Source organism: Galeopterus variegatus, unplaced genomic scaffold (genome assembly GCF_000696425.1).
Source record: "Galeopterus variegatus unplaced genomic scaffold, G_variegatus-3.0.2 Scaffold13280, whole genome shotgun sequence".
In the NCBI taxonomy this organism is placed as follows: domain Eukaryota; kingdom Metazoa; phylum Chordata; class Mammalia; order Dermoptera; family Cynocephalidae; genus Galeopterus; species Galeopterus variegatus.
The window spans coordinates 1,385-23,981 of record NW_007739391.1 but is presented as its reverse complement, the minus strand read 5'-3'; the positions used below and the strand labels follow the sequence as shown (position 1 = coordinate 23,981).

The 22,597-nt window shown below is 51.7% G+C and overlaps 1 protein-coding gene across 1 annotated transcript in view; it reads right to left on the bottom strand.

The window, feature by feature from the left end:
- The window catches only part of LOC103581535 (protein-arginine deiminase type-2-like), a 33,903-nt gene extending 11,878 nt beyond the window's left edge, over positions 1–22,025 (bottom strand). The window contains exons 1-9 of the mRNA XM_008563348.1: positions 21,839–22,025; positions 20,822–20,894; positions 14,185–14,246; positions 11,831–11,948; positions 11,237–11,362; positions 5,718–5,896; positions 3,833–3,936; positions 2,567–2,678; positions 1,601–1,708 (exon numbers count right to left, since the gene is read on the bottom strand). Coding sequence (XP_008561570.1) covers positions 1,601–1,708; positions 2,567–2,678; positions 3,833–3,936; positions 5,718–5,896; positions 11,237–11,362; positions 11,831–11,948; positions 14,185–14,246; positions 20,822–20,894; positions 21,839–21,874 — 918 coding nt within the window. The 5' untranslated portion in view covers positions 21,875–22,025. The remainder of the gene's footprint in view (positions 1–1,600; positions 1,709–2,566; positions 2,679–3,832; positions 3,937–5,717; positions 5,897–11,236; positions 11,363–11,830; positions 11,949–14,184; positions 14,247–20,821; positions 20,895–21,838) is intronic.
- Positions 22,026–22,597: the final 572 nt, after the last annotated feature.

Here is a 22,597-nt window from a genome sequence, read left to right as displayed (position 1 = left end):
CCCGGTCCGGTACGGGGGCAACACTGAGGGTTGCGATCCGTTGCCGGACACGGAAAAAGATAAAAGACAAAAAAAAAAAGACCATGGAGTGGGAGGATGTGGCTTGTCCTGGCCCAGCTGAGAGGCTCAAGGGACAGCCGTGAGGTGGGGTGGATGGCTTGAGCTTAGCACTTTGTCGCCCAGGGGCCCCAGCTGGTGAGGTGTGAGCTGCCAGAGGCTGGGGCAGCTGCGGCTTTACAGCACACAACAGGGGGGCAGGCACGTAGCACAAAGCCCGGCCTGGCCTGGGCCCCCAGGAACAATGCAGTCCAGGGCTTTGGAACCAGGCCAGCCTGGAATACTGAAGGCAGGCAGGTGGTGACCAGGGAAGAGAGGCCGGGCAGGAGCTGGGAGGCCTCAGTTCTCACGCCTGCAGCAACTGCTGCCAGTGGCCAGTTTGACTCTACCTGTCATAGTGTTGGGGGAAGTGGACGGTACGCTCACTGAGCACAGTGTCCAGGACTGTGGAATGATAACCATAACAGCAGCTACTAATGGCCATCGTGTCAGGCTAGCACTGATGCCTTACACAATGGCTTCAATCTTCACAACAATCCTGTAAGACTGATACCATTTCTATCTGCATTTTACAGAGGAGCAAACTGAGGCTCATGGAGGTTAAGTTGCTTGCCCAAGGTCATGTTGCCACAAGGGGTGGAATTGAGACTCAAGGCCAGGTCCTTCTGACATTCCAGAGCTTTAGGCTCACACCATCAGCTCCACCATCTCCATGATGAGGGGACCAGGTTAGTGAATGTTCTCAAGAAGCAGGTGAGGGTTGGCTGGTTAGCTCAGTTGTTAGAGTGTTATAACACCAAGGTCAGGGGTTCGGATCCTCATACCCACCAGCCACCAAAAAAAAAAAAAAGAAGAAGCAGGTGTGAACCTAGAACAGGGTCACCTTTGACCAGCCCTAACATCTAACAGGAGGCTCTCCTGCATGTGACTTCGGGAAAGCTCCTGACCTACCCAGTCTCTGTTTCCTGCTCTGTCCAAGACTCTCTGATCCTGTTCAGGTTGGATTTCAGTTCTGCCCTCACATGGTAAATAGTTGAGGGCATAAAAGGGGAGTGATAAAGGCTGCTAGAATTTGGAGGAGTCAGATTCTTTAAGAGAAATAAGAAACCACCTGAGCTGAAAACCACAGCCTCAAAATCTTGATGGGCTTTGAAGTTGGAACCATGATTTTGACAACTGCATAATGATATTTTTCTTCTTTGAAACATATTTTGCTTCAAGTTGGAGGGGTGGAGGGGTGGGTCAGCAGCAGGGGTCAAGGCCTCTGGAATCAGGTCTTGCCCTGTCTCCCGCAGTTCCCATTTCCCACAAGAAAACTCTCCATGTTTTGGAAAAGCATCAGTTATCAGAGCAGGAAAGGATCATAGAGGCCACTGTCCCAACTGACCCATTTTGTAGATGAGAACACAGAGGTTCTGGGAAGCAGACTAATTTGTGAAGGAGCCCAAGGCCTCCTGACCACTCTGTCTTGTAAGAATCTCCAGTATCAGCCTTCTCATCGCCCTTCCCCTCCCCTCCCCCAAAGTGGTCCCCAGCATCTCACCAGGAGCTGCTTCATGGGGTAGTCTCTCAGCATTCCATCTCGGGGAGAGTCCAGCACCACAGGGAAGCCTTTGTGGGGGGCCTCGATATAGCCAAACTCAATCTCATCCTGTGGGGACACCAGGGAGAGCTGTCAGATGAACCCAGGGGCTGCCAGTGAATATCAGTCAGCCTGAGAGGGGGTTGGGATTGAGAATGGGTAATTGGGGCACACAGGCAAACAGCTCAAAAAGCACAAAAGCGTACAGCATGAACAGCACCCTGCTTCCTGCAAGCAAATGATGGCAGCGCATTTTTCCCCAGTCCCTGCACATCGCAAGTACATTTCTAACTGACATTGACCTTATTATTATTATTTTTTTTTTTGCCTTTTTGCCTTTTTTCGTGACCGGCAACAAATTGCAACCCTCAGTGTCGCGCCCGCACCGGACCAGGACCGGCAACGGGATCGCAACCCTCGGCATTGCACCCGCACCTCGCTCAGCCTGTGAGCGGGAACCGGCCTGTATGTGGGCTCTGAACCCTCGGCGGGAGCGCTGCCACACTTCCCAAGCGGCGCACTGTAGCAGTGCGCCACCAGGCCGGCCCGACCTTACTTTTAAAAACATAAATGGAAGTATCCTGAAAGTATTTTCCTTCATGTAACAACTTAAGGCAAAGCATATTCGGCATCCGTATTTACAGATTGGATTCATTCTTTTTAGCTGTTGCATAGTACTCCACGCTAAGGCTGTTCGCAGTCCCCCACGGATGGACAATTAGGTTGCTCTACAGTCTTTTGCCATCACAAGAGGCAACACTGCAGTGAATCGCCTTGTACATTCATGTCTTTGCACACATGTGCAGGTATGAGCTGACAGAATTCCCACACACGGAATTTCTGGGTGCCAGGGGATTTACATTAAGCCAACTCTTCTGGCCTGAATCCCAGGCCATGTCCTTTCCAGCCTGGGCCTGGGCTCCTCACCTGAATCCAGCGGTCGCCTCGGTTAATGTACTGGAAGCAGACCTTCAGTTCACAGTTGGTTTTCTCTACCAGGTTCTTCACCTCTTTTAGGAACAGGTAGTTGTCCTTCATACTGCAAAGTTTGAGGAAGAGAGGGAAGCCAGGAGGAAGGGTGAGGAGGGACAAGGGCTATTCCCCTGGGGTGGTGATAGCAGATGGCACCTCTGGGCTGCGCTGGGCAGATGAGGCCACATCTGTGCTCACACTTGCCTTTGTAAAGGCTGCTAGAATTAAGGGCCAAGTAAACCCAGCCACTCATGTGGTCAAGACCGTGAGCAAATTAGATGAGGATGGGCATCTCACTCCCACCTGCCCCAAAGCCTTACATCTCTGACTCCCCAGATTTTCAAAAAAGAGCTATGTGTGGCGTGAAGGCAGGGGATGGGCCCGAGGACCTCAGGGGTCCCTTTCAGGGCTGCCAGCATCTACCTATAGGCATGTCTTTCCCTTGCCTCGCATTTAGTGGTGGCTAACCTAGCACGTAATAGGTGTTCAATAAAAGTTTGCTTAATGAATAAGATGAACTGAATAACCTTTGCATAGGAGGTTCCCAACTGTACGATACAGGTCCCAGAATGAGAAAAGAAATGATAGTTATTTATTTAATTTATTATTTTTATTATTTTTATTTTATTTTTTTTGTCTTTTTGTCTTTTTTCGTGACCGGCAACGGATCGCAACCCTCAGTGTCACGCCTGCACCGGACCGGGACCGGCAACGGGATCGCACCCCCCGGTGTTGCGCCCGCCCCTCGCTCAGCCAGTGAGCGGCCGATCTGTATGTGGGATCCGAACCCTTGGCAGGAGCGTCGCCGCACTCCCAAGCGGTGCATTGTAGCAGTGCACCACTGGGCCTGCGCCCGCCCCTCGCTCAGCCAGTGAGCGGCCGATCTGTATGTGGGATCCGAACCCTCGGCAGGAGCGTCGCCGCACTCCCAAGCGGTGCATTGTAGCAGTGCACCACTGGGCCGGCCCTATGATAGTTATTTTTTAAGCCCGCACTCTGTGCCAGGATGATGCTTGGATAAATGCTTTACCTGCTTCATCTCATTTAATCCTCACAGTGACTCTGTGAGGTAGGCATTCCAGAGAAACCGAGACATGGAGAGGCCAAGTGAGTTGCTCAAAATCACACAGTTGGTAAGTGATTGGGTCAGGAAACAAACTCAGGTCTATCTGGCCCTGAAGTCCCAGCTCTTGGCCATTCTGAGTCATAGTCACCCCTTACCAGCACACAAACACCGATACAGGAGGCAGGATGTTGGGGGTCATGATCCACGGAGCAATCCGGAATGTCACAGTGTCTGTGAAGATGGGTGTCAGGGGAATCTCCTGGGTGTGGGAGAGAAAGAGGGGTCAAAAAGTCTGATAAGGGTGCTTTCCACTCCTGCCTTCCAAAGTGGGTGAAACTGATTACAACAGTACATTTATTGAGCACTTACTGTATGCCAGGCCCCACGCTAAGTATTTTTACATATGCCAATTCATTTCTGCTTTACAACAAACCCAGGGGATAGATGATATTATAATCCTTGTTTTGCAGATGGGGAATCCGAGTCACGGAACTGTTAACTGTCCAAGATCACATGGTTAGTACGTGGAACAGCCAGACTTCACACCCAGGTGGTCGAGTTGCTGAGTCCACAGTTCACCATTGTCTGATCTTGCCCCATCAAAACTGTCTTCCTGAAATCAGCCCACAGGGTGGCTGAGCAAGCCCCTGGCCTTCCCGTGTTTTTGCTCTGGGAACTCCACCCTTTTCTATGTGTGAGCATTTCAGTGTTGTTTGGGGGCAATTTTGCTATGTCTAGACTGCTCTTTGTTTCCAGGTATGGTTCAGGCAGCTTGCCTGGAACCTGTGGGAAAGGGGATATTATTCCAGGGTTCCTTTGTGTGGCTGGCTTTGAAAAGCTACAGGGAATGGGTCCCTGCTTTGGCCGGGAGGGTCGGGGAATGGGACTGTGGTCATGGCTTGCCTTTCCAGCCCTAGCCTGCCTTGAGTGTCTGCTGGTGTCAGCTGGAGGGGCCTGTCTGGCAGATCCTGGGGGTTGGGCTGCTCCGGGCATGGGTGGAGTCAGCAGAAGCCCCTCCCACCCCCATCCAGTTAGCTTTGTCTTTTCTGCCTTCCCACTTCCCAGAGAGCTCAAGGGGGCCTGGCGAGTGAGTGCTTTGCAAGTCTGGATGCCCACAACCACCCCGGGCAGCTGATGCTTTTGTCCTTTCTGGTTTACAGATGGGGAAACTGAGGCACAGGGAGGTTAATTCACTTGCCTAGGGTTTCAAGGTGGTTGAACCAGGACTCAAACCTGGGTGGTCTGATTCCAGAGCCCGTTCCCATCATCCTAAGCTACACCTAGCTCACCCTTCTACAGAGCTCATTCTGTCCTGCACCAAAGCGGTCTGAGGGTAAAAATGGGGAGGGGATAGCCTGTGTCTGAGAGAGCAGCCAGCTCCCTTCGTTTTGCTAAGCAAAACGGGGCAGGCCTGAGGGGCTGCAGCCAGCGGATGCAAGGTCTTTGTGATGAGGAGTCTCCTTGGCAGGACACACCCAAGTGAGGGGGTCTCCTCTAGAGATGAGGGACTTCGCTCCTCCTCATCTAGCTTCCCCAAAAGCAAGAGCAAAGCTGGCTGAGATGTCTGGCCACAAGGCAGGGCACAACCTGGAACCGGGATCTGAGGTTCGGCCACACCGTCAGAGTGGGTGTAATCCACAGTTGGGGTGAGGGCTCAGTCTAGGGCAGGAAGAACAGGGTGCACAGTAGGTAGTCAATAAACCTTACATGTGTGGCCTAGTTAGAGCCTCGCGCTAACCACTGGGACTTTGTACCTCAGAAGCAGTTCCCACTACTGCCGGGAGGAGGGCATAGGCACGGATAGTGTTAGAAAACATGGCCCATAGGGAATTCTTGGGGAGTGGGCATAGTGGGGAGGAGGATCCCAGGAACATATAGCTCAGAGAACCTTGGCATCTAGGTTTCTAGGCCTGGACCCCTCCTCGGTGCTTTGGGGGGAATGGAGCTTAGTCTGGGCTCCTGGGGGTGACCCTCTGGTGGGAGTTCCCCCCCCATGGCCTCTAGGCTCAGACCCTTGTGGTTGAATCCTGAGGTCCTCACCTCGGCCATGTACTCCAGCAGACTGACATGGATGGAGACCAGGCCCGAGAAGCCCTCATCAGGGAAACGGAGGCCTTCCACGAAGAACAGTAGCTCTGCAGAGCCACCTGTGTACTTGACCCCGTGGTAGAGCTTCTTCCGGCCCAGGATGTGGATGTAGCGCTGGCCGAAGAACGGGTCTGCAGGCAAAAGATCGACATCAGCTTGCCAGCCCCCACCAGGAAGAGGTTGGTGGAGTGGGATCACTGACGGGCATGAGGGGCCAGAGGGGGCTTGTCCTCTAGATGCAGAGAGAATAGCATAAGCAGAAAATGCCACCAAAATGGCATGGCCCAGTCATTGTCATGGTCTCAGCACAGCTGTGCGCTAGCTGCTGGCTTCTGGCTTCCCCATCTGTGAAATGAGCTAGCTCTCTCATGAATGGCACATACGAAATGACAGCAGATGGTGACTGAGCAGCTGGTGGTGTTGGGGAAGGATATTATTGTTCCCATTTTACGGATGAGGAAACCGAGTCACAGAAAGGAAAAATGGCTTGTCCAAGGTCATAGAGCCAGAAAGTGGCTGAGTTGGGACTCAAATTCATTCAAATGTCTAATTCTGAATCCCAAGCTCTTATCCCCTTTATATAAAGAGAACACGGATGTGCCCATTTGTACCCCAAATTCCCCTCCATATAATGGAAGCCGTGTCTGCGTAAGGACCAGAAAGTGGCTGAGTTGGGACTCAAATTCATTCAAATGTCTAATTCTGAATCCCAAGCTCCTATCCCCTTTATATAAAGAGAACACGGATGTGCCCATTTGTACCCCAAATTCCCCTCCATATAATGGAAGCCGTGTCTGCGTAAGGACTAATGCAAGGTCTCTGGCTGTCCATTTTCATGGCTGGGAGGGAAGGCAGGTTTCTCCAGTGCTCCTGCCCCAGCTTGTCACAGTGCTGTTTCCCCTGCTTGGAACAGTCATGTCCCTCCTGCCTTCAGGTCTTGGTTTGTGTCACTTGTGGCACTCTGCCCAGATTCTCCACAGACCAAGCCAAGGGCACCTTCCGCAGCCCCCTGCCCTTCCCCATCACACCCTTTCTAAATGCATTTGACCTGTGTGAGGGCAGAGACAGGCCCGGTGGGGCCCAGTGCCTGCCTGGCATGTGGTCATGTTTAATGAATGTCCACTGAATGAATCAATGGCCCCCATACTACTCCCCATGGGAGAGGCCATTGGGGAATTTTCAGGCTGATTCAGAGCACATAAATTGAACTACTACTCTGTGACCAGCATGGGCAAGAACCTCTGGGGAAGACAAAAACGATCAAGATGCAGCATCTCTGTCTAAGAGCAGTGCTCGGCCGATGATAAGATAGGGCGGATGTGGGAAGCGTCGTAAGCGCAGCTACGGTGAGATCCCATCTGGTTACTTGGGGAGGGATGGAGGAGGGGAGGCAGGGTGGAAGGCATTTGAGCAGAGAAAGGCAGCTTTGGGATGCCCTCGTGGGGCAGCAGAGATGGATGCGGTGGGGAGAGGAGATACTTGCACTGGCAAAGGTATGGAGGTAGGACTCTATGCAGTTCCAGAAGGAGTTTCTTTATGCCCTGTAGAGCTAGAAGGGCAGAATCAGGCTCAGCCCAGTACTTTCAACAACAATGATAATGGTTAATGACCAGTCGCTCAAGGGTTAGAACATGTAACCAGAACAGTCCTAGCACAAACAAGGTGCCTGATTAAAACTTGTGAATGGAAATGGGCTTGGGAGGGCTCCTCCTGTAGGACAAGGTGCTCTACCAGACCTTGGTTATATTTCACGAAGGGCTGTTACCTTAGTGGTTATGACTTCCAACATCAGACAGACCTCGGTTCAAACACTGCTCTCGCTTGATAAGCTGTGACAACTCAGAGAATTCACTTAATCTTGCTGAGCCTCAGTTTACTCATCTGTTAAATGGGGGATAATAATACGCAGGCCACAGGGTCACTGCAAATGACACAGCATCAGTAACTGCAGTAACCTCGGTAACCACGGGTAACCATCGGTAACACAGCTGGGGCCCATTGGTATTATGATCATGAGAACCTGTGAATAAGTCAGCACACCACTTACTGCAAATGTCAGGACCTTTTCACTGAATGGCTTCTGAACAGAAGGCAAAGAAACAGCATCTCACTTCATCCTGCCTTGGGTGGGTCCAAGAAATGAGGTGGATAGAACTGAATGTCCCAAGGAACTTGTCACAGCCCCACACAGAAGCTGAGGTCCCGCTCACCCAGAAATGACAGTGTGTGCCCCATGGCTCAATCACTGAGTAGATGGATCTGTACAATTAAAAAATTCTCCCCCAGGCACTCAGACCCTCCCACACCCACATGCCCCAGGCTGCACTTGAACTAATGCTCAGGGGAGAAATCTCAGACCTAGAAGCCAACTTATCTTTGCAGAAGTGGCAGATTCAAAGCTTTCTCAGGGCTCAGGGCAGTGAGGGGTGGAAAGGGTTCCACCAGAGTTTGGGGTAGGAGGGGTATCTGGCCCGGAGAGATGGAAGGACACATTCTAGTCCATTTACTGGCTGCTTTCCCCAAACAGATGTGGCCCATGGCCTGCGATTCACAATATGTCTCTATCCTGGAGCTCTTTCTGGCAGTTCTGGCCAGCTCCAGGAGGATTGAATCCTTGGTGGGAATAATCCAGGCCATTGTCTCGAAAAGCCTCCTTTCCCTGTCTCCATTCCCCTTCCCCAGCTCCGTGCAGACCCCTTTTTCCCCCAGCATGGCTGGCTCTCCCTGCAGGAAGCAACAATGCCCTTCTATTAAGTGGCCCTCGTGCCTTGGGCAGAGCCCTCTGGCCACACTGACCTCTCCTCGGCCCTAAGTGTCGGCCCCAGCTGGCCAGCGCGTGCTATGGTTTGGTATAACCTTCCAGTCACTTTGGAATGATTCCACAGCCCAAGGAGACTCCTTGATAGTGTGACCAATTGTCTTGGTTCGCCTGGGACTAAGGAGTTTCTGGCATGACAGATTTTCAGTGCTAAAACCAGGAAAGTCCTGGGAAAACAGGGACAAGTTGGTCACTGTATCCTTGTACGAAGAGATAAGGCCCCAACTTTTGGGGTTCTGGGCAGAATCTGAGGCTGGAGCACAGTCACCAGGTCTTTCTAGGAGCATTGGAGATTCCTGTCCACTCCAATCCTTGTACTTAATAATCACCACAATAATCCCAACAAAAGCAGCAATTGCCATTTATAGAGAGCTTTCCACAGGCCAGCCACAGTGCTGAATGCCTGACACACATTCCTTATTCAATTCCTGCAGCCATCTGGGACAGTGGGACTCTTGTTCTTCCCATGCCACGTCACAGACAAGGACCCAAGGCCAGGGCAGGTGAGGAGACTTGCCTGGACCCATGCTTTGAATCTCCCTGAGCTCCCTCTCGTTGACTTGGTGTTGTCAGCACCACGCTCACCCAGTGAGCTGACCGGCCATCCCTATATGGGATCCGAACCCGGGGCCTTGGTGTTATCAGCACCGCACTCTCCCGAGTGAGCCACGGGCCGGCCCTTCTCATCCAGATTTTGACAAAACCCTAAAATGTTTGCATGGAAGAGAAGAAAGCTGCCACAGACTACTTGTCTTCCTTTTTATGCTCTTCCAGGACAGAGGTGACCATGTGACATTCATGTAACACAACATATTCTCATCCAGATTTTGACAAAACCTTAAAATGTTTGCATGGAAGAGAAGAAAGCTGCCACAGACTACTTGTCTTCCTTTTTATGCATGTGTGTGGCTCAGAGTATTCATGCAGGAGTCCGTGTTTTATGGGAAATGGACTATTCTAGGTTGTCACTGTCTCAGCAGCAGCCACTCCCTGCAGGACAGGAAGCCCAGATAAGACAGACTCTGGGGAATGTCTCAAAGCCCTAGCAGTCTTAGTTCCTCTTTTTTCTTGCCCGCACAGGACCCATCTCTATGGCAAATGAGGGGGAGGGATGTGATTATGGAACCAGACCTGAGTCCACTCCCATTAACAAAAAGAAGAAACCTTTAGATAACACTTAGACATCGCTATTAGCAACAGGTCTCATGTCAGGGCACCGAGAGGAGAAGCCAGGTGGAAGTCCTGCCTGTACCCTCCTGCCCCTGCTGTGGCTCCACCCCCCTCCCGTAGCAACCCTGGCCTGGGCGCTGTAAACATCAACATCTCTGGCCCCCTGCAGCGGTGGAGCCGGCCTGACTCTGGGGACATTCTAGCCAGCATGAGGTCACTGCCTGGGGCAGCGGATCAGAAGGAGGGCTGGCATCAGGTGGCCGCTGATGTCATCCTGTCCACTGCCATCCTGGCTAAATTGTTCCCGAGTGAGAGTCCAACGCCCTCCTGACCAACTCCCCATGGTGACTGTCCTGGTTCTAGTGGGCCCGTCCAGAGGTGGGCCTGATACTTAACCAGAAATCCTGGGCTCCCCAGACAGCTGGGCACGTAGAAACCTCCCCCAAGCCATGCACCATGGCAAACTGCAAAGATGACTGTTTTGCTGAGGGAGCATTTTAATACATAAATTAGATCTTGACAGTCTCTTGCTTAAAGCCCTCTAATGGCTTTCTAATGAACTTGGAATAATATACAAACCCTGTCTGCATGCTTTGGTACCTGGCCCAGCTCACTGACCTTGACTCCCAGCACACTCCCCTGGCTCTGGTTGTCTTTCTACTGCTCCAACACTCCAAACTGGATCCCTTCTTCACTTTTGAACATGCATCCTCTGCTTAGAACACTCTTCTCTTAGCTCATGAATGGCTAGCTCCTTCTCATGGTTGGTTTGAGTCTCAGCTCAAATGTTACCCCCTCAGAAACGCCTTTGTGGACCACCCAGCCAGAGGTGCCTCTGCCGCTGCACCTCTCTGTTACTTGGTCTATTTCATTTCTTCCAATCATGCTATTTATTATGTCTCCCTCACTAGACTGGCAGTTCCTCGAGGGCAGGGTGTGACTGTCAGGTTCCCTGCAGGGATCCCAGCACCAAAAACAGTACCTGGCACCAAGAGAGTTCAACATGTATTCATAGAACAAGACAGGGCAGGCAGCTACAAGGACCAGCTCCATGGCAGGAGCACATTCCCTATGCAGTGGGGCCCAGGACACCCTGTCGCCATCAAGGAGAACAAGGGGTCCACTCCTCAAGTGTGCCCACAACATCTGCAGGGGTCTTTAAAGTCAGAGATGGCAGAAAACACCTGGAGGTGGTGCCTGCCTCAGGAATCATAAAGGTGACGTGACTACAGAAAGTGGGGAGCTCTGAAGCCCTTCCTCCCCTGGTTCATCAGAAAGAACAGACCCATGTCACTGCAGACTCCGTGAGAAGAGGAGATATGTATCCCGTGGAGTCTCCCAACTTCACAGGATGGCAGCATTTCCTAGTTACAATTACTTAGAGGCCTGTTCTGGTGCTTTGCAGTCACCCACACCCGCAGAGGCCACAACTGCTGAGGGGAGGAGAGTGGGTGGCCTTAGAGGGCAGTGCTGGGTCACTCACTCTCCACGTAGAACACGCCCACTTTGTCCGAGTCCGACATGGAAATGTAGAGAACCATCTCATATCCGATGGGGAGGCGGTCGGGGCCTTTGGTGCGCAGGATCATCTGGGACATGTCCTTGAGGTCTGAGGGGCAGAAGCACAGGAGGTTAGAATGAGGGGACCTGCTGCTGGAGCGCTGGCCTGCCAATGCCTTTGGCTTTTATAGTTGGGAAAAAGAAAACCCCACATGTGTATTACAGGAACTATACAAAAACAAAAGGAGAAAAGTAAATCAGCTGTCATCTCCAACACCAGAGACAACCTCCTATTAACCTTTTGGGAATTTCCTTCCCGTCTATGTATGTGTGCAGCTTTAAAAAAAACATGGTTCCATCCATTCTTGCCTTCTTTTAGAAAAGAAGAAAACCCCCAAAACCATGGTTCCAGTTGAACTGTATTGACCGTTTCTTCCACTTTGAGCAAGTGTGGATATTTCAGTTTTCCATCCCTGGAGACCCAGGTCTTTACCTGCCTCATGCTCTGCCCTGCCCAGGGCTTGGCATGAAATCTTTCCACTGCCTCCCCAACCCCAAGTATGGGTCCTTCTGGCACCTTCCTTGCTGTAGACCTTCTCATCACTGCAGTCCTCCTTGGGCAGCCAGGGTGTGTCTCGGTCACAGTTCACCAGCAGGATGGCCCCCTGGCCCTCGGGACCCCAGGTCCAGGACGCCTGCAGCGGCAGGAAGAGAGGTCAGTGCCCTCTTCTCTATCCCAGTACAGTCCCCACGGGATGCTGGAGAGACAGCCTCAGGAAGAGGATGAAGAGCAGCCACCACCCACCGGGCAGCTGTGACCTGGCAAACGTGAACCCCAAGACTGATGCCCAGAGAGGACCAATGTGAGCATCAGCGGCAGTTCAGCAGGGGGCAGCGGCAGAGAGACAGGAAGCTGGCCGGGCATTCGTGGGCCTCACGTCTGGTGTCGCTGCTCCCGGTAGGGGTGGAGGCAGGGAGGAGGAGGGTGGCCAGAGAATTGAGCAGACAGACATTCTACGACAGGCCCTGACGTCCCTAAGGGGGATCAGAGGGAAACGCTTGGAGGACAGACACCAGCTCTTTCCAGACATGCTCTGAGCCTCCAAAAGGGAAAGGCACAGAGCTCCATTTTCTACTTGCAGCCAGAGTGCCACCAGAGCAAACTCTGACAGATCATGTCACTTGCCAGCTCCCTGCTGACTCAGGATAAAGCCCTGATTCCTCGCTGTGGCCTGCAAGGCCTGGCCTGACCTGTCGTCCTCTCCAGTCTCACCTCCTCCTCTTTGCCCACTCACCCTGCTCCACCCACACTGGCTGCCTTTCTGCTCCCCAGACTCCAAGCTCTATGACCTTTGCCGGCGCTAGTCCCTCTGCCTGGAAAGCCATTCTGCCTCTTTTCACCTGCCCAACTCTACTGCTTCTCAGCCACAGCATAACTATCCCTTCTTCCAGGAAGCCTTCCTGAGTCTCCACACCAGAGTAGCTTTGCTGGGACTACACATGGACTGTACACATCCTTTTTGGGAGGACTTAGGATGATCGGGATGACACAGCTACCCACGTCAAATGTGGGTGTCTGCCACTGGACTGTGTGCAGGAGCTGTGTTTCTCTTGTTCTTTCAGCATCCCCTGGGCCTGCCCTAGTCCTGGAATATAAAAGATGCTCAATGAGTATTTATGGGATGAAGAAAGAGTATGAACATTTCACTGGTCCAGGTGTAGAAATACTGGCCAAGTTCAGGCCCACAGGGAATGCATAACTTTTCCAGGACTGCGGAGGGGAGGTTGGAAGGCTTCCTGGGCTGCTGGGACTCAGAGGCCTCTGCAGATTCCACTGTCAGAGGATGTAGCCACAGACACAGAGAAAGCATATGCAGGGCTGACCAAGGGCTGGGGCAAAACCTTGTTGCAGAGCCTGGAAGAAGGGGTTACAAACAGGCCTGAGGGACCTGTCCCACCTGCAGAGAGTCTGTGTTGGGCTGCTAGGCCCCAGTCTTCTCACTTGGCTGTATTTATTTGACTTTTTTGGGGAGGCTGGCTAGTATGGGGATCTTGACCTTGGTGTTATTAGCACCACACTCTCCCAAGTAAGCTAACCGGCCAGCCCTATTTTACTTTTTAAAGTACCCATCTATTGATAATTTAACCTAGGCTTCAGATTGCTATTATAAAAGTCACATATGCCCACGGCAAAATTTAGAAGATACGGAACAGCAGAAATGGAAAATAGTTAGAGGTAACAGCCTGGATGTACACACAGCAAAACTGATGGAGCTTAAAAACTGGTTGAGGGAAAAGTACAGAGCAGAATGAGATCAGGAACATCATGCTATCTGCACAAATTAAAAATACATGCACACCAATGATACTGCATATTTCCTAAAAATCATAAGAACAGAAAGAGACACATTAAACCCATTAAAATGGTCCTTTGTGGGGGAGAAGAACAGGAGTAGGGGAATGCAAAATAAAAGAAAATAAATAAATGAATGAAGGAACAAATGAATGAATGGTGAATGAATGAATGAATGGAAACAGGAGAGGGGCTGTGCAGGCACCATCAGAGATAACATGTCTTGAACAGTGAATGATTAAGGATCTTCCCCAACCCCCTGAATTTTAAAATAAAAGAAAAGGCAAAATAATAAGAGCAGATGCCTTTGCAGCACTCTGTCTGTTGCAGGCACATTTATTCTTTACAACAGCTCTATGAACTGGGTAGCTGCTTTGCAGCTGTCTCTATAAGGAGCCTGGGCTCTGTCATTAGTGTGCTGTGTGTCTGGGAGCCTGTCCTGGGCCTCAGTCTCCTGATCTGTGAACTGGGAGTTATCTGCTTGGTGGGAGGACCATGGCTGCTGCAGGATCCAGTTTGGGGTTCTCCCCGTGGAAGTCCCCTGGTTCAGGGTGGTGTCTGCCCTGAAAGCTAGTTACCTTCTTTGGGTTGTTCTTCTCCACCACTCCATCCCGGTCTGCATCCACATCCAGGGAGATCTCTGGGGACAAGAGACATGGGTGAGTTGCTGAGCCTGCCAGACAGGATGGGGCCATGGACAAGAGGAGGACCTGTGGGATTAGGGTGCAGCTCACCCATTCACGCAGTCACTGGAAATGGAGGGCCTTGCTGAGCTCGTCTTCTCCAGCCCCCTGCCTCAATACCCCAGTACCTGCTGGAGAACTCAGCAGACACTGTGCAGACTTCGCAGCTTCCAGCTTCCAAAGGTGCTGTTGGGTAGGTCAGGACTGTCCCAGTACTTCATTGCTCTGGGTGGGGGTTGTGGGGCTGGCCCTCAGTCTGAAGATCTGAGAACCTCAGTTCAGAGAGGCAAAGTCACATGCCCGAGGTCACACAGGTGGCGTTAGCTGAACTGGGGTACAATTTGTGGTTGGTCTGTTTCATAGTTCATGTTTCAAAAACTTACAGGCACAGGATTCGTCTGTCCTGGGAGGCATGTGCATATGTGTGCACACGTACACCTGTGTGTGTGCACATCTCTCTTCCTCTCCCAGAACTTGCAGTGGTCTAGATCCCACCTCCAAGGACTGAGGGTTTTACTTTGGGTGGGAAACCATGTCTCCAACCCCGCTTGATCTAAGGGTGCCTGTGAACTCAAGGCTTCAGATAGAGTATCCAGGGTGGGGCCCCCACTTATTTCCTCTTTTGGGGAAGGAACCTTCAGCATCCCTAGGCCATGGAGACAGGCTTTATGGAGGCTGTGGGGCAGTGAAAAGTTTAGCATCTTACAGTGTTGGGTTTGAACCCTGGTTCTGTGATTACGAGCTGGGTGACTTTTGGAAGGTTAGACAACCTCTCTGAGCCCCAGTTTCCTTACCTATAACATAGGGCCCTTTCCAGGTATAGCAGTTACACTGACTGCAATGGTAGGCACTATTAACAATTTGAACAGAGACAGTGACGCTGGGAGTGTGTCCCAGAATGAGATGTGCCAGTTCCAAGTCCTTGGACCTGCCCGAGTGGGCTTGTCCCACGCCGAGCATGACTTGGACCGTGGTGGGAGTTGGGTGGGAACAAATGCATTCCTGGTCAGTCCCCTTGGCAGGCATGCCTTCTCCATAAATGGGGTGGGGAGGAGGGTCCTGGCACAGGCAGGGCACTAATGTCACCCTTCTCTGGGAGGCTCAGCCCAATGGAGTCCAGGGGCCACATTCTAGTCCTCCTTTGCCCACAGCCCAATTCCTTCTCGACCCTGAGAGTGACTTTTCTGGGTCTAGTAGGAGGCAGGAGGGTGGACGTTGTAAGGGTGCTTGGTACTGGGAGAGGCAGCCCTCCAGTGTCCCAACCTCTGCAGCACTGCTGTGAGTTAGATGCCATAAGTCATAACTTTATGAGCTCCTCCCACTGATGCCATTCATTCAGCATGTCACTGGAGCATCTACTGAGTCCTAGGCACTGGGCATGGGGGCACAGTGCCTGCTCTCAAGGAGCCCATGGTGCATAACTTTATGAGCTCCTCCCACTGATGCCATTCATTCAGCATGTCACTGGAGCATCTACTGGGTCCTAGGCACTGGGCATGGGGGCACAGTGCCTGCTCTCAAGGAGCCCATGGTGTGTGAGATACATATGATGGCTCCCATTTCACAGGTGAGCAAATGCGGGCTCAGAGAAGTCACCTGTCAGCACACCGGGCTGATGATCCAGGAGGCTGGTGCAGGGAGAGGGAAGGCAGTGCCACCAGCTGCTGTGAAGAGGCTGAGGGCTCAGGTGCAGGAACAATATTGGTTTTGGCTCCCAGACCTTCACAAACTTTCCAGCTGTCACACCCCAGTGAATGCAGCCTTTCAGGGAGGTCGGCTTCCTGACGCTCCTCCTGGGAACTAGCTGCAGACCCAGCCTCCTTAAGAGCCTCTCCCGGCTTGTCAGGATACCCACTTCTCCTGCGTATGCAGCTCCCTCTGCCAGCTGCAGGGCACGCTCTACTCCATGCTCCACGACACACTCTCCTCTGGTCACATGCAGATGAGGAAACCGAGGCACCCAGCAAGGATGTGCCACTAAAGTTCCCAGAGAGCGCAGGGCCAGGCGTCCCACTTGGGCCTCTGACTCCAGATCCCTGCTCTCTGCTGTTCCCAGGCCGACCTCCGGCTGACCTCCACCCTGGGCTGTTTCCAAAAGCCACGCCCACCTTCAAAGACCCAAGACTTGCTCCTCTTAAGGTCATTCATAGAGCAGGGGACCATATCCCACTCTGGCAGCCTTGTGGCCTTTGTCTCTAGGCTGCAAGGTGACACTATACTGAGACTCCTTGTGGTGTATCCTTTTTTTTTTTTTTTAAAGATGACCGGTAAGGGGATCTTAACCCTTGACTTGGTGTTGTCAGCACCACGCTCACCCAGTGAGCTAACCGGCCATCCCTATGTGGGCTCTGAACCCGTGGCCTTGGTGTTATCAGCACTGCACTCTCCCAAGTGAGCCACGGGCCGGCCCCTTGTGGTGTATCCTTTTTTTTTTTTTTAAAGATGACCGGTAAGGGGATCTTAACCCTTGACTTGGGGTTGTCAGCACCACGCTCACCCAGTGAGCTAACCGGCCATCCCTATGTGGGCTCTGAACCCGTGGCCTTGGTGTTATCAGCACTGCACTCTCCCAAGTGAGCCACGGGCCGGCCCCTTGTGGTGTATCCTTTAAAGCAGTGGATCAGAGGAGAGAAATATGAAGCACTTTATATGGCTTTATTTCATTACACATTTCTTAAATTAAAAAATTTTATTAATGTAATATTTGCACATAGTGCAAAAAAGAAAAAAATCAAATCAAAGAGTACCAAACTGCTTCTAAAGAAAAAGAGCAGTTCCCTGTCCAGCCCTTCTCCTTACCTGCCTCAGGCAACCTACCTAGCACTAAATAATGTGCTTATAGCTATTTCCTGATTTATTAAACTCAGACAGGTTTCATTGCCTTCCTGTTATGTAATTTGGGCATTTCATAATTGGGCTCATTTGTCACCTCTCCCAACCTCCCACAGTGCTTCACAATTTCTCTCTCATGACCCATGACTTGTCCCCATAGTCCACTAGAATGGTCTCCTCTCCCCTCTTGAGCCCCCATCAAGCTACAAGCCATTTCCCCAGGACTTCTTCCCTGCGAGGCTTCCCCCAATGTCCAATTTAACTAGAGTCCAATGGAATGATGCTTATAGGGACAGAGAACAGGGCTGGCATGGCCTGCCCAGAACTCTGCCCTCCTGGGATGGCTCTGCCTTTCCCAGGGGGAGGAGGAGGGACAGGACAACTGTTTCAGGGCCTCTGGGCTCCAGACAACATTTCCCGGAGGCTCCGGATCCTACCTCAGCTCCCCAAAATAGACCCAAGGTGTCAGGTGGCACCCTGGGTGTAGGGCAGATTAACGGGAAATGTCACTAGGACTGGGTTCAAGGCAGTCTGCCCTGAAAATTAAGACATTGAGGCCTCAGCCACGACCCAGAGGCATAAGCATTTTGGTGGGTGGCCAGCCCCATGGACAGTGGCAGGGAGCCTGGTCTTCTTGCCTTACTGAGCAGCTTGGGGTGTGGTGGGGAGGAAGGGCTCCCTCCCCCACAGCCAACTGGGCAATTATCCTAGGCTCTGGGGAAGGGGCACAGGAACAAGCTCCTCAGGTGCATGCTCAAAATTCTCCAGACCCATGTATGGGTACTGCTCCCACTGCCAGGACACAGCAGAGGCTGGGACACTTCCTCCCACCCTCCCCAAATCTCTCCCCTCCCACTCTCCCCAAACAGGGAAGCCTTTGCAAAATCAGCCCTAATTGAAGCCTTGAAGGTCCTCAGGGATTAATAAACTCAAAACCCTCATTTTATAGCTTGGAAAAAGGGTGGGCTACCTGTCAAGGTCACACAGCATGTCCTTGGCAAGACTGGGGCCAAGACCCAGGACCTGATTTGGCTAAAGGCACCATGGGCTTGTTCCCAAATCCCAGGGGAAGAGAGGGGTGGTAAGTTTCTTCACTTTCACCCAGGCAGAGAGAAAATGTGGCTGCCCAAGAGGAGAGGAGAAAAGAAAGAGACGTCAGCTGAGCACCTGATCTGTGCCAGGCACTTTGCATGCACCCTGCTGCCGAATTCTTGTAAGCATCACGTAAGAGTGCTCTGTGAATCCCATTTTGCAGATGAGGAAACAAGGCTCAGCGGGGTGATGAGTCTTGCCCAAGGTCATAATGCAGCTGCAGGGGCAGAGCCAGAACTTAGACTTATTTCTGTCTACTCTGAAGCTCTGTCTTTCTACTCAGTGTGGTCTCAGGACAGGACTTGGGTAAGATGGATTCAGATATATCTTTGTGGGGGCACTCCCACCATGTCCAGATGTTCAGGGTGTCCATGCCTCTGAGGTGCTGCCCCTAATGTTCACTCAGGATATGGGGCTCGAGGGCTCCTGGGGTAGATGCCCAAGGGAAGAGAGGACCTGGAGGGGACAGCTAGACCAGTGGTTCCCAAGGGAAATCAGATTTTCACCAGTGTCCTTCCTGGTAGAACAGGAAACATAAGTTCAATGGGGTGAATTTTTCATAAAGCCTTATTTTTGCAATGTAAATGACTATCCTTTATTCTGAGATTATACCCTGCCTATTTTTTCGGTATTAAAATGATGATGATAGTTGATAGCAAATTGTTTTATTAAATGTCTTTTTTTTTTTTTGGCCAAGCATCAAAGTTGTCTAATTTGGGGAAGGGGGAGGGGGCGGGGGCCCATGGAATCTAAATATCTGGAACTTGTGGCAGTTAAATAATTAAGTGAAATCACAACCTCAGGACCTCAAATGGATGAGCTCAGTCATTTATCATGGGCGTATTTGGTATCTTCTGGGGCTCAGCCCTGCTGCTTCTGTGAGCAGCCTTCCTCTGAGCACAGCTTTGTGGTTTTCTAGTGGAGAGGAAGGGTCTGATCCTGCCTCCCTCTGGTGCTTTATTTTGCTATCTATGCTAAGTCTGTCTTGTTAATGGTGCAGTCAGCCCTCTGAAATCACCCTCATTTGACAGGTCTCTGGCCACTGCCCTTCCTGCTTATGTCCTCAGGTGTCCCTGTCTCTGTGGGATTAGGTTTCCCCAGGGACAGTCATCTGAGATAGGCTGGGGGCTATGCATGCATGCAAGGTTTGCACACGTGCCAGGGCTCAGCACAGCCCAGGAGTCTTTGGTTACCATCTTCCAAGGCTCCCCTGAGGTCATTAGGAGGTCCCCCTCCCCAGGGCTGGGTGCCCCCTCAGTGCAAAAAGAGGGACAGGGTGACCAGCAACCAAGCCTGTTTGGGAATTAGCTGAGAAGCAGAAGAGCACTGCTGTTGAGCCTATTTCAGCGGCTAAGAGCACAGAGAAAGCTAGAGAAGGTGGGGCTGGCTTGGGAGCTGTTACTTTTGGGGGAGGTTCCAAGACCCCTGTAGAATGTGAGATAACTGAAATGATTCAGTGTCCCACCAACCACTTTCCAGGTGTGTGGCCTCAGGCAAATTTTTGTTCTGTTGTTTTATGTTTTCTGAGCCTTGGTTTTTTCATCTGTAAAATGGGGATATAATAGTGTCTATCCTTGAAATGGTTGTAAGAATAGATTGAAATCATGACAGTGAAACATCTAATATGAGCACACTATAGGTGCTCAATAAATGTCAGGTGTCTATCATCTTCTTCCTCCTCCTGCCCCTCAAACCACCCAGCACAGTCCCAGACACAGAGCAGGTATGTGATAAATAGGAGACATCACTATTATTTTTAAAGCACTCAACACATAGTTGGTGTTCCATAACTGGTTGTTTCCTTCCTCTGCCATGTGGCAACTTGGTCAATGTTAGACCAAGGCTGGATGAACAAAACAAACCTCTGAAATGTCCTCCTGGCTTAATCATTTTATGGTTAAAAAATAAAATAACATAAAATAAAAGTAACACCTTAATTGCAGGAGGATTGAGCTACTGAAGGTTCAGAAGATCTCATCCTGGGCCCTGCTGAGCCAGGCTGGACTCTGCCTCCCCAGTGCGCAGGCATGGCACCCAGGGCAAGTGGTGTGGTGCCGTAGAAAGAACTGGGAGGGGGATAACCCTGAGTTCCGGACTCAACTTGCCATTGAGTTGCTGTGTGACTTTGATGAGTTCCCTAACCTCTCTGGACCTCACCATCCTATGGGTCAAATGAAGGGCTTGGACTGGGTGAGTTAAAGACCCAGGGCTGCATCTCTGTGCCCTGGGGCTGGGGCTGGGGAGGACCAATGGGCGTTGGGGATTGTCAAAGACATTGTCAGGCTTTGTAGACTGTGGCCATTTCCCTTACCAGGAGAGGAAAGCTCTTCTCCAGGCTGCAGGGGAGAGGGGCGAGGAACAGACTTTCCTCTTTGTCTTCCATGGCCCACAGAGCCTGCAAAGGGGAACCTGACATTGGTGAGTCACTGGCAGACCAGGGAATGCCTCCTCCTGCAGGAAGCCCCCCGTTCCAGTAGGAAAGGGCAGGGCACATGCAGCATCCTTCCACAGGCCTGCATTATTCAGGAGAAGCTCCAAGTGCCAGGTCTGCAGCGTTGAAAGCAGCCCAAGGGCCACCAAGAAGGGTAGCAATGCCACACCAACTCACCAATGGCCGTGAGGAAGAGCCCCGCCTGGTCGATGGGAATGGTCCCTTCCTCGTCATAGTAGTTGACGGTGACCTTGGTGCGGGGTGGAGAGAAGAGCAGAGATCACAGATCACAAGCAGGAAAATCTGAAGTAATCATCTTCCCTGCCTCACACCTCACAACTTGTCATGCCAACCCTCTCCAAACATCTGAACCTTCTCCTCCAGGAAGCACTCCTGGGTTTGTGGGCTGCGTCTCCCAGATAATTGAACTGGATGGTGAGCTCCCCTCCTCTCAGGGTGCAGCCAGGGTGCCGCCTGCCCATCTGTGCCTTGTATGCATTCTGCTGCCTGCAGAGTCCCCACAGTTGCCGTGTTGTATGTCCAGCTTCTGCTAAGCTCCCAGGGGACAGGGCTGAGGTTGTTTTCTTTGGATAATGCCCAGTGCCATCGCTGAGATATGACAAAGTTCATAAGTAGGGAACCCAGAGAGGAGACAGTTCTGGTCTTGGCTTTACCACTTGGGCAAATCCCTCTAGCCCACGGGTACCCAGAAACCCCTTTCACGGCCAATGAGACCAAGGATGCTTGTGGCTGTAACTCCAAATGATCCCATGGTTCTGAGTTTCTAAACTGCCTGCCATTCAGCAGTCCACAGTTTTAACCTTCTATGAAGCCACCATTCCATGGTCTTACGTCGTGCTGTGCAACGCAGCAGTCACTAGCCCACGTGGCGACTGAGCATGTGAAATGTGGCTAGTCTGAAGTGAGATGAGTTGTAAGTGTAAAACACACACTGGATTTCGATTTGGTATGAAGAACGGTATAGGCCCTTGGTTAACATTTTTTATATTGATGACATGTCAAAAGGATAATATTTCAGTATATGGGGTTATGTAAAATACATTCTGAAAACTGGAAATGATGTAGGTGGCTCTTTCTGTTTCCACTGGACAGAGCTGGTCACGCCTGCCTCTATTCCCACATGGCTCCTGGGCTCCTGCGGCCCTTGAGTGCTGACGTCCCCAGCCAAGGTACCTTGTCACTGCTGGCCTCGGTGCTCGCCTGGCTCATGGTGAGCCGCAGTGTGGTACTAGGTGACAGAGGCCAGCGCTGTTTGCCATTGGTGGCTACCTCCTCAGCCTGCCCGTCCCGTACGATCTCCACCCGCACACGCTCTGAGTGCTTCAGGCTGAAGGTTTGGGCCCCAGCGGGGGCCGCGCTATAGAGAGAGAGAAGAGAGGGTCAGCAGAAGCCCTGGGGCAAGTGGAACAAGGAGCTTCAGGAGAAGACTCCTGGAGGGGCAAGGATGCAAGGGCCCTGCCAGGTCATCTAGTCTGGGGGACCCCAAAGGAACCAGCTGCTTTGCAATTACCTGGTAATGGAGAGAGCACTTGCTAAACATACAGATTCCTTGGGCCAATATTGTACCTACTGAATCCGAATGTTGGAGAGTGGGGCCCAGGAATCTGAATTCTTAACAAGTTTCCTCATGCTTTGGATGGGTGGCCTGCTTTGGGAGCCACATGGGCATATGACTGAGGAGTGAATTTGGTCCAAAGGCAGAGCTGGGCCTAGAACCCTGTCTTCCTGTCCAGTGTCTCTGAGCAAAGCGCTGAGTTCTCACAGAGCCAGAGCTGGGAACCTGGGTCCTAAAGGGGTAGGGCTGAGGTGGCTCTGTCACAAAGACCCTCTCTTTCCCGCTGCCCCAGCTTTTCTTGGCCTGGAATTCCTCACCTTCTGAGAGTCATTCCCTGGGGTTCAGAAGTGGTCTTCTATTGAAAGGGAAATACTTCT